At 40.7% G+C, this 12,622-nt stretch overlaps 1 protein-coding gene and 1 long non-coding RNA gene across 2 annotated transcripts; both read right to left on the bottom strand.

Annotated features, from left to right (window-relative positions):
* Positions 1–4,314: 4,314 nt before the first annotated feature.
* On the bottom strand, positions 4,315–8,423 carry LOC145789923 (uncharacterized). The gene is made up of 2 exons (XR_014328414.1): positions 8,167–8,423; positions 4,315–4,594 (listed from the first exon to the last, which is right to left on the bottom strand). It is a non-coding gene; the product is annotated as an uncharacterized LOC145789923 (long non-coding RNA).
* Positions 8,424–9,052: 629 nt separating this feature from the next.
* On the bottom strand, positions 9,053–10,880 carry LOC114272870 (UDP-glycosyltransferase 88B1). The gene has a single exon (XM_028214574.2). It carries the CDS (start codon positions 10,741–10,743, stop codon positions 9,310–9,312), a length of 1,434 nt encoding a protein of 477 aa, XP_028070375.2. The 5' UTR covers positions 10,744–10,880; the 3' UTR covers positions 9,053–9,309.
* Positions 10,881–12,622: the final 1,742 nt, after the last annotated feature.

The following is a 12,622-nucleotide window of genomic DNA, read 5'->3' as shown; positions in this document are numbered from 1 at the left end:
CCAGAAGTCTGATAACAAACTCCTCGATGTTTCTCACACTGGTGGTGGCAAAGGTTCTTGCCGTAGCGGCAACTGACGCTATTGTCTCAAGATCTCTGCCAATTCTTGTACTACTCTTTCCGGACTATCAAGTCGGGCTGTGGAGGAACCCTCCAACCCGTATGCCCTTAATTTGCCCATACTCTACACAATTCTTATCAAACTTTACCAAATATTGGGATGCCCAATACGAAATTAAACACAGAATCACATGAGTACATTCGCACATAGGCACATTGTTATATTCTCCTTTCACATATCGTACGCAATTAATCACTTACGTGACAGATAATTGCATATTTATCAAATATCGCATGCTGAACATTTGCTAAGTAATTCTATACTCAAATCATGTTCATATTTCAAATAGACACCCGTAGGCAGAATTGAATGCACATAAACAACTTTTCATGTATGTGCATTATAACAAAACAAACTTGTTGTACACGTTAGTGTAGCAATTTATATCTTATATTCGAATCATGTGTGGTACTTCTTTTAGCGTGACATATCATGTTGGTCAAGCATATCAACATATCTCATACATAGGCCACGGTATTATTTCCCCCGGGCGAGGGCCTGTGCCACGGTATTATTTCCCCCGGGCTAGGGCTTCATGACCATAAGCCACAGTATTATATCCCCTGGGCGAGGGCCTCCGCTAAGGATACCACAATTATGTTCAAGGAGAATTTAGGAAATCATTCATTTATATCAAACATAGCTTTATACTTAATACAGAGATTCACAAGTATGCATACACCAGAGAGCATACGTATTCCAAAGCTTTACCAGGCAAGCAATTTACAAATTATAGCACATGACTGTTCATACCGAAACACTTAAACATATTCTTGATGCTTTCAGATTTATATTTATCACGTGAATGCATCCTAGATCTTTTCTAGACGCTTATTGCTCTTTTGGACAAGTGTGTGAGTTATTAACTCGTGCTCTGATACCACTCTGTCACGACCCGAACCCGCCCCCATGGGTTAAGGACGTAACCGGCCAGTAATCCTAAGATTACCTACGGCCTCAGACCAAAACAGACTTAACACATCAGAGTAAAGGGGCCAAAAGGGAAGCAAAATTTAAAACTTTGCCCATAGAGCCGTGCTTATATGCACATCATAACATTCCATACCAACTCATGTTAATAACTCACGTCAGAAATGTAGTAGCATAAAATTCTATACAGACAGGATCGTCCAACTAAGTCAACCCATGAAACTATATACAGACATAATCAAAAACTTCGCCACCATGACAAGATATAAATACATAACGGAAGGGCGAAGACGGGTCTCGTGCGTGAGACGCAAGGGCTGACTCTCCAAAAACCTCTGTTGTTCCTCACAGACTTCACTGGGGCTGGGTTTGGACTTCTCCGGGCTCACCTACAAACACATGAATGAGCGTGAGCGATAGCCCAGTGAATAATATCAAATACAGAAATTACGTAAACAATGTAGAACAACAGGTTCCAAACGGCCTTAGGCCCAATTCCTGTTTCTACTTAACAGATATATAAGTATACGAAATTCAAATCAAGTGACTGTAGTTCCAACCATTCTGGCCTTTGGCCCACTCAGATTTCCATTCATGTCAAAACGGCCTTCGGCCCATTCATTTATGTCAAAACGGCCTTCGGCCCATTTATTTCTGCCAAAACGGCCTTCGGCCCATTCATTTCTGTCAAAACGGCCTTCGGCCCATTCATTCATGTCAAAACGGCTTTCGCCCTACTCATTCATGTCAAAACGGCCTTTGGCCCACTCACATGTGTCAAAACGACCTTTGGTCCATTCATTTACATCAGGACGACCTTTGGTCCATTCATTTATATCAGGACGACCTTTGGTCCATTCATTTACATCAAAACGACCTTTGGTCCATTCATTCATTTCAAAACGACCTTTGGTCCATTCATTCACATCAAAACGACCTTTGGTCCATTCGTTCACATCAAAACGACATTTGGTCCAATCATTCATTTCAAAACGACCTTTGGTCCATTCATTCATCCATATCAGACTTACGTCCACAAACCCAATTAGCAATTCATAAAGCTTAAAAGGGATTAAACAATTGGACATTCGCAAGCATTCAAATATTGATATTACTCACAGTGATTGGCTTGTGGATTCGCCCTGGAGCTTGACCCTACACATTCCATGAACACAAAAGGGGTCATTAACAATTCAATCCGTTCCTTAATTCACATATTCCTCTTTTAGGCTTTATTCTTATCTCATTAGCTCATTTACAATGCTTAACATAAGCCTAAGAATGCTTGCAAGTGAAAGAGAACGGAAAACAGAACACAAAATGCAAAAACAGGATTTCAGAAAATAGGGTCCCCGCTCGAGCGTGGACTTCTCCCGCTCGAGCGGACCCTTAGGTCTGCAAAAGTACTGGTTGCCTTCAATTCCAGCTCGAGCGTGAACTCGGCCGCTCGAGCGGACTGCCTGTCTACATAGCTCCCCGCTCGAGCGTCAACTTCCCCGCTCGAGCGGGAACCATGTCTGCAGAAAGTGCTGGGAGCTCGATTTCTCCGCTCGAGCGTCAGGTTCCCCGCTCGAGCGGACATCAAAATTCTGGGTTTTCCAGATTGTGTTCTTGAGCTCCCTTCAACATTCAAACCGTCATTCCATGCTTTTGGTGGCTCCAATTTCACATATACTTGTACTAACATGGTATAAACACCAAAATACATCTTCATGGAGCCCAATTTCATAAATCAAATACATGCATAGCTTAATTTAATTCAAGCTCAATTCTATCATACACATTCATGCCTTCCAAAGCTCCTATCTTTAATTATTCAACATGCATGCTAATCTTGACTTCATTTTCATTCCAAATAATGCAAATGGTGCTCATTCTCATGGAGCTCAACAAAAACATGCTTGCATGTAAGATTTAACACCTTTATTTCCATGTTTAACTCAATACATGCTAGATTATACATTTTCATGGCAATTCTATGCATGCATGTGCATATAAACTTCAATTTCATCATACTCAACACCATTCATGTTCTTGATCAGATATCCTCTGCGAATTCACATTATTACATACACAAATTCATGAATTAGGTGTTGATCACTCACCTAGGAGCTTCAATCTTCACAACTATGGTTAATTCTTGAGCTAGCCTTCAAGACTCCAAAGCTTCAAGAGCAAACTTAGATGATTTCCCCCTTTCTCTCTCAATTTCGGGTCTCTCACTCTCTCTCTAGAGAGTTTAATCAGCCAAAGCCACATAAGGGAAGGAATTGAGGGTGTAGTGCCCTTTTGCATCAAACCCCACTATTCCAAAATAATAATAATAAACAATTGGGCACTAAATTATCAATTTAATCAACTTAATCTGACCCGAATCAATTTCTAATTAAATTTCACCGTAGGCTCTAAAAATTATGCCGACCACAATGGCGTAATCAATTTCGGGTTCTGCGGCCGATAAGGCCTCCAATTTAATTTCCGAAGTGGTAAAATCAAACAGATATTCCTACGGTGAACAGATAGAAATTCAAAACCACATATTTTCACATAATGGCATACAAAACCATAACAAACACATAATCACATCTTATTAAGGACCAATTAACATATTACGGGACAGGGGTATTACAATGGAGGAGTTCATCAGGGGATCTGGGTTCCAAATTGAAGGGTTTGAAAGGGAATTATTGGAGTGTTGCATCAAAGGGCTCTGATTCTTCATTGGTCACTACTGACACTTTTACATCTATTGTAGCAACTATGGTCCGAGCTCTGCCTAAAGATTTCAGGGCTGTGAGGCAAGAATGGACTGCAATCAGGATCCAAACTGCATTTCATGGATTCTTGATTTTGTGGGTAGTCTTCTTCAAGCCCTCTCTCTCTCGCTCGCTCTCTCTCTCACTCACTCTCTCTCTCTCTCTCTCTCTCTCAGTAGAGGCATGAGTTCAGTGAAGCTTTGGTAGTCACCGAAATAGCTCTAAAAAGCGAAATAGTCCAGTGTTTTGATGATTTGATGAAACACCGTTGGAGTGGCTGATATCAAACTGAGAAATTCTTCTTTTTTTTACTCAAATTTAATGAATTTTTTGATGAACCATTGGAGATACTTTTAGTGGGAGAGATAGAGAAACGAGAGGATTGAAGAGTGGGAAGACAAAAAAATTGTTGTGTAGTCAAATCATTTTTCCTATTTATTTACTTATTAATAAGTAGTGTCAGTTTATACATTGGGAACATATATTTGCTTTGGGGAAACAAGAAATAAAATTAACGTAGAGTCTCACACCTTTAAAATCTCTAGGTGAACAAACCTAACACCATTATTGAAGAATATAAATATATCCATATACATAATATGGTTGGTTCGGGTTAGACAAATTTTGAATCATTCAGCTTCACATTCAATTGAAAATTGAAAATTGAAAATTTTTTATGAAATTTAACCGGAATTGACCGCTTGATTGGCGAAACAGCCCAAATGATGGTCGGGTCAGTCGGGTTCAGGTCGAATCATCAGGTGATTTGGATTTTTGAACACCTTTGCCTAAAATATATAAATCAAAGTTTATTTAGTTCCTCAACTATCGATTGAATTTATTAAGTTTCTAAAATATTTAAATCAAACCTAGTCTTTGAAAGAATTACAAAAATTAAATATAAGTCTACAAGTATTATAAATTAGTAGAAGATTCTATCAAGGAAAAAATTTTAAATTTTTATTCTGCCTTTAAAAGTGGGTGTCAGTCTTTATGGTGAATTTCCTTTATACAGATAAGAGTAATTATCTATAGTATTTTTGTATCTTCTACAATGACTGAGTGCTTTATCTAATATTATATATGCCAGATTTTATTTACAATTTTTAATTGATTGTTTTTAATTTTTTCGCTAAGTTTTTTTTATGACTTAATTAATATATTATTATTTTATTATTATTATTTGTAACAAAATATTAATATTTAAATTATCTAATTATATTTCTTCAGTATATTTAATACGTTAAATTATAGTTTGCCCCTTTTATGTTTGGTCACTTTCTCACGTTGGTCCTTAATGTTCGTTTTTCTCACTTTGGCCCTTCAAGTTTTACAATTTTCTCACTTTACTCCTAAAGCAATCTTTTGTTCAAAATTAGACAAAAAATGCCACAATAATTGGCACATAATATAAGAAAATATATTATTGTATTAGAGTTTAAGTTTATGTCAAAAAATGAGTTATATAATAAAATATTTTTACTCCACGTGACTGTCAATGTGACATTTTATGTTTAATTTTAAACAAAAATTAACTTTAGGAGTAATGTAAGAAAAACTTAAAACATAAATGGCCAAAGTGAGAAAAAACAAACTTTAAAAGCCAAAGTGAGAAAGTGGCCAAACATAAATAGAGCAAAGTGTAATTTATCCAAATTTAATATTCATATAATTTTATTTGCAGGACTACAAATCATACTCTAATATTAATTTAAACACAATGAAAACACTTTTTAATAATAAATTAAAATTTTAAGAATTTTGAATAAATTTTCAATTGAGTAGGATCTTTTACTAATTGATAATCCTTATGGACATATATTTTATTTTTGTAATCACTCCATGACCTAAATATGTTTAAATTAAATATTTTAGAGACTTCATAGTTTCAATTAATAGTTTAATGACTAAATAAATTTTGATTTATATACTTTGGGACTGAGTAGATTCAATTGATAGTTCAAGCAATAAATAAACAATTTGGCAACAGTTTACAGATAGAAAGTGTAATCAATCTTTGACTCTATTAAGTTCTTAAAGTATTTAATTTAACCTTATTTAGTCCATGAAATAATTATAAAAATAAAATATAAGTCTAGAAGTATTAGAAACTAGTAAAATATCCTATATAGTTAAGTTTGTATTCCAAAAAAATCTTATATTTCTATGTGCCTGTAAAAAAATATGTTTTTTTGTTGTGTATTTCAATTAGTATGAAAGTTTGGTTTCTAAATCTTGTTAATAAAATTATACAAGTGTTAGATATTTTTAAAAAGTAGAATTAGTAATTTAAATAATAATATTTCATTAGAAATAATAATATAATAATATAATACATTAATTAAATTATAAAAAGAACCCAACAAAGAATTTAAAAACAATCAATTAAGTGCCGTTTGGTAACACTTACGTTTTCAGTTTTCTGTTTATATTTATAAAAATTTAAAAAATTCAAATAAAAACTTGTTTGGTAAAATTTTTGATTTATAAATCAGTGGTCTCAGTTTATAAATTTGGCCAAAAAATGAAAACACAAAAAATGTGTTTCCATTTTGAGTTTTCAGTTTTTTTTTTTTAACCACCCAACACTAGCCACCACCCGCCACCATTTTCTACCACCGTCTTCCGCCACCACCCCCCACCCCCCACCACCACCTACCACCACCACTCACCCACCACCCGCCACCCGCCACCACCACCCACCACCCACCTGCCACCGCCACCCACCTGTCATCCACTCGCCACCACCACCCACCCACCCCTTGCCCCCACCACCACCACCACCACCACTACCACCCACCACCTACCACCCACCTGTCATCCACCACCCATCACCCGCCACTACCATCTACCGCCCGCCACCACCACCCGCCACCTACTTACCATCACCACTCACTACCCACCTACCACCACCATCCACCACCTACCACCACCAGCTACCCACCACCACCAGCCACCTGTCACCCACCTACCCGCTCCCACCACCACCACCACCACCACCACCACCATCACCCACCACCCACCCGCCACCTACCTGCCACCACCACCCACCACCACCACTCACTCACTACCACCTACCACCCGCCACCGCCACCCACTCACCCACCCACCACCACCACCACCCGTCACTACCCGCCACCACCCACCACCACCCACCACCACCCGCCACCCACTTGCCACCACCACCAACCACCTGCCGCCACCACCATCCACCACCACCCGCCGTCCGCCACCCACTTGCCACTACCACCAACCACCCGTCGCCACCACCACCACCACTACCCATTACCCGCTACCGTCACCCACCCAACCACTGTCACCCACCCACCACCACCCACCACCACCCGCCATCCGCCACTCACCTGCTACCACCATCCACCACCCGCCACCGCCACCACCACCACCACCAACTCGCCACCACCCATCACCCGCCACTGTCATCCACCCACCCACTACCAACACCCGCCACCACCCGTCACCGCCACCGCCACCACCACCACCACCCACTCGCTACCACCCACCACCCGCCACCGTCACCCACCCACCCGCCACCACCCACCACCACCAGGTGCCCACCACCCACCGTCACCACTTTCCACCACCCGCCACCGCTGCCGCCGCCGCCACCACCACCACCCACTCGCTACCACTCGCCACCGTCACCCACCTACCCGCCACCACCCACCACCACCAGCTACCCACCACCTACCGTCTTTTACCGCCACTTGCCACTACTTGCCATTTTTCACTCTTTTTTATATTTTTTAAATTTTGTAAACATTTTGTCAATTACCAAACGCGTTTGTAGTTTATGTTTTTCTAAAAATAAACAAAAACCAGTTTATAAAATTTTTGTAAATATAAACTGAAAGCGTAAACGTTACCAAACACACCCTTAGCAATTGTAAACAAAATCCCACATATAATAGTAAATAAAAGGAAGCAAGTAGCCATTGTAAAAGACAAAATAAAATTTTACGCTTTTTTTAAATAAAACTTTAGTTAGATAAGGTCTGTTACAAATTTACAATACTTATGGATTTAAAATTTATATTTGTAATTGTTCCAAAGACTAAATAAATTTAAATTATAGGTTTAAATTAAATATTTTTAGTACTTAATAAGATTGAATTAAATACTTTAGAAACTTAATAGATTTAATTAATAATTTAGATACTAAATAGATTTTAATTTTTATATATACTTTAACAACTTAATAATTTAATTCTAAAATTAAAAAATATATATATTAATCATGATTTTCATACACAACTATAACATGCAACCAGCATAGTGAGAACAAGATCTAAAAAACACACAAAAAGAAAAGTGAAGCTATGCCGTTTTAGGAGCAGCGGACCTTAGTAGCGGGAATCGTCGAAATGGGAGACGATTCTCATCTAGAATCGCGATTCAGCGATTCGTGCAAGATTTGTGATAGAATCGCGTCTCTGTCGAAATAGAATCGCCGATCTAACTAGATGGGAGCGATGGCGACACAGAAGGAGAGAGAGAGAGAGAGAGAGAGAGAGAGAGAAACTAGCTTGCGAAGAAGCAGCTGTTACTGCAAGGGTTATGCTGTGAAGAAGAAGCAGACCAGGCTGCGAAGAAGCATGTGAAGAAAAAGCAACAGCTGTTAGGGTTGGGAATTATAAACATAAGAGTTGGGCTTGGGATTTTTATTGGGCTTGGGATTTTTTTTTGGACTCATACAAACATTTGTATGGGCTTGTAAACTATAAACGTAAGAGTTGGGCTTGGAAATTTTTATGGGGCTTGGGATTTTTTTTTGGACCCATACAAACATTTGTTTGGACTTGTGACCTGTTTTATTTATTGTTTGGGTTACTACATGATTTGTTTGCATCATAAATAGGAGAGTTGGGCTTGGGTTTGTTTTTCTTCTCCTCTCCCTCTCTCTCCTTTTATTTTATTTTTGTAAGAAAATAAATAAAACAAATAATTTTTAACAAAAAACATTTTAAAATAAATAGATAAAAAAAATAATATAAATATTTTAGAATAAATATTTTATAATAAATGAAAAAAATCTAATAAAAGTATATAATTATAATATTTTAACGTATGATTTTTTATAGTACTTTTTTAAAAAAAAATTATAACATAAATTTTTATTATCATTAGAGGAAAAAAAATATATAATCTTACAATATATTTTTATATATTATATTATTTAATATATATATATATATATATATATATACAAATGCTCCCTATCAATGCTTCTTAGAATATCTACAATTCTCCGATTCCCCTCCTGCTTCATTCAATTAAGCAGCGTACCACAGCAACGGGTTCACAAAAGTGTCGCGCCATCGTCTACCAAAGAGTTTTTTAATTCCACCAATTTGGGGGTACCAAAACTTATTTAGTTATTCAATGCCGAATCCAAATTGCATACATAACACAATTTCACATAAAATAATGAAACCGACCAGTTAAACATTATTACAAACTCTAGCGAGACCAAGTCTCAGTCAACTCAATCCCGCTTCCATGACCCAACTAATTTAGCCAATGCAGCCCGAGACGACCCACCCTCACTCATAGCAGCACGAGCACCCTCACTTGCCACCTTGACTCGATCTCTCACCGCCTTTCCTTTCTCTGATTCCATCAACTCACTAACTCGCTTCTCCATCTCATCTGCCGTCACAAACCCACCTTCCGACTCATTCATCGACAAGGCCAATTTCATTTCCTCCACCAACAGCACCCTATTGATCCTTTGTTCCGCATAAAGCGGCCACGCCACCATGGGCACGCCCGCGCACACAGCTTCCAGCACCGAGTTCCACCCGCAATGAGTTACGAACCCACCCACCGAGTCATGCTTCAACACCGCGACCTGTGGGGCCCATGACTTGACCACAAAACCCCTCTCCTTTGTCCGATCCAAGAACCCATCGGGCAGCAACAAATCCAAATTCGGGTCGGGAGTTGCAAAAAAGATCTTGCTCTCGTCCTCTGGCGGTGGACTCCGCACCACCCACAAGAACCTCAGCCCACTCCTCTCCAGCCCAATTGCGATCTCCTTCAATTGATCCGCCGAGAACAAACCCAAGCTTCCAAAGCATAGAAACACCACGCTTCCACTCGGTTGCGAGTCCAGCCAACTTAAACACTCATCATGTACTTCTCCGCCTTCGCCGCCACCTCCATGGCGGTCATCAGATGCGATCAGCGGTCCGATGCAATAGAGCGGAGGCGTAGGACTATCGGGAACACAAACACCATCCATTATTGCTTTAACAGCTTTGGGTTCAAGCGACTCGAACGTGTTTACAATAATTCCATCGGCTTTGGGCATCTGGGTAAGGAAATCGATGAGGCATACGTATTCCCTGAAGGTTCTTTCGAGCATCGGCTTCGGCATATCGGAAGAGGGTATTGGTGGTAAGCTAGGAAAATGGAGAAGTGTGTTCATATCTTTAAAATTTCCAGTAGTGTTTCGATGAATCGTGGGTAGGTAAAGGTAGCAAGCAAGGCAACCAGCGCCGGAAGTGAAGAAGCAGTATGTGGGGATTTGGAGTTGGGCGCCGATAGGGAGAGCAGGAGTGCAGAACAAGTCGATGATGAAGGTGGAGACAGTGGATGTGAGTGAGATGGATTGGAGGGCACTGTGGACGTTAGGAGTATTGAGGAGGAGGGTTTGGAAGGTGATGGCTTCAATGGAGGGATAAGAGTTGGGATCGAGAGGGATGGAGATAGGAGGGAGGTGGTGGAAGGTGATGGAGGGAGTGGTGGAGGAGACGTGGTGGATGTAAGGGGAGGTGGAGCCGGTGTTGAAGGGAGTAGTGGTGGTGAGGATGATGATGGAGAAGGATGGGTGGTGGTTGAGGATGAGCTTACCTAGCTCCACCATTGAGATTAGGTGCCCGATTCCCGGAGATGGATACATGACAATTGCTTCCATTGTCTCCAGTGGGCGAGTTGTGTGGCGGTGTCAAAATTAGTGAGTTGCATGAGAGCATAATTATACCTAGAGGGGAGGAGGGAGAGAGAAAAATAAAAAATAATCTAAAGAGCAATATTAGAGAAATCATATGAATTATCAATTGCAAGTGGGAAATTTTGATAGAAAATTTAATAGTTATTCAGTGTGTGTTCGGTAACGTTTACGTTTTTAGTTTATATTTACAAAAATTTTATAAATTGGTTTTTGTTTATTTTTTATTTATTTTTAGAAAAACATAAACTACAAACGCATTTGGTAATTGACAAAATGTTTAAAAAAATTTAAAAATATAAAAAAGAGTGAGAAATGGCAAGTGATGGCAAGTGGCGGCAGAAGACGGTGGTGGAAAGTGGTGACGGTGGGTGGTGGGTAGCTGGTGGCGGTAGCTGGTGGCAGGTGGGTGGGTGGGTGGGTGACGGTGGCGAGTGGTGGGTGGTAGGGAGTGGGTGGGTAACGGTGGCGAGTGGTGGGTGGTAGGGAGTGGGTGGTGGTGGCTGGTGGTGGTGGTAGGTGGATGATGGATGGCGGGTGGTGGTGGTGGTGCTGGGTGGGTGATGGTTGCGGGTGGGTGGGTGGTAGCGAGTGGGTGGTGGTAGCGGGTGGTGGTGGCAGGTGGGTGGCGAATGGCAGGTGGTGATGGGTGGTGGCGGATGGGTGGTGATGGTGGGTGGGTGGTGATGGCGGATGGGTGGGTGATGGTGGCGGGTGGTGGGTAGTAGCGAGTGGGTGGTCGTGGTGGGTGGTCGTGGCAGGTGGCGAGTGGTGGTGGCAGGTGGGTGGTAGATGGCGGGTGGTGGCAGGTGGGTAGCAGATGGCGGGTGGTGGTGGTGGTGGGTGGGTGGGTGACGGTGGCGGGTGGTAAGTGGTAGCAAGTGGGTGGTGGTGGGTGGTGGCAAGTAAGTAGCGGGTGGTGGTGGTGGTGGGTGGGTGGGTGGGTGGGTGGGTGACGGGTGGTAGGTGGTAGCAAATGAGTGGTGGTGATGGTGGTGGTAGTGGTGGTGGATGGTGGTGACAGGTGGGTGGCGGGTAGGTGGTAGGTGGCTGGTGGTGACAGGTGGTGGATGGTGGGTGGTGAGTGGTGATGGCAAGTAGGTGGCAGGTGGTGGCGGTGGCGTGCGGTGGATGGTAGTGGCGGGTGGTGGGTGGTAGCGGGTGGATGGCAGGTAGGTGGTGGTAGTGGTGGCGAGTGGGTGGCAGGTGGGTGGTGGTGGTAGGTGGGTGGTGAGCGGTGGTGGCAGGTGGTGGTGGGGGGTGGGTGGTAGGTGGTGGTGGTGGAAAACGGTGGTGGAAAATGGTGGCGGGTAGTGGCTAGTGTTGGGTGGTAAAAAAAAAAAAATTGAAAACTCAAAATGAAAACACATTTTTTGTGTTTTCATTTTTTGGCCAAATTTATAAACTGAGACCACTGATTTATAAATCAAAAATTTTACCAAACAAGTTTTTATTTGAGTTTTTTAAATTTTTGTAAATATAAACAGAAAATTGAAAACGTAAGTGTTACCAAACGACACCTTAATGTCCAGCATTTTTATATCTAAAATGTTAGTCAATCAACTCCATTTATCATGCGTAGTTTTAAAGCTATTACACTTACTTTTTTGAATAAATTTTAGAGTATATTTTTATGTGGCGTAAATTACACTTACTTCGCTTAAGGTTTTTTGATAAATATAAAAATATTTTCTATGATTTCAATAATTACAGAACTTTTTCTTACTTTAACTGACAATATTAAAACTTTTTCATTTTTTAACTGTCGTTCACACAACTAGCAGAAGTTACTGATGTCATCAAAGATAAATACTAAAATATCCATAATATCCTCAAATATCTTGAA

Source organism: Camellia sinensis, chromosome 1, assembly GCF_055761805.1.
Source record: "Camellia sinensis isolate YWXY chromosome 1, ASM5576180v1, whole genome shotgun sequence".
Classification (NCBI taxonomy): domain Eukaryota; kingdom Viridiplantae; phylum Streptophyta; class Magnoliopsida; order Ericales; family Theaceae; genus Camellia; species Camellia sinensis.
This window is presented reverse-complemented; position numbering and strand designations above follow the sequence as displayed.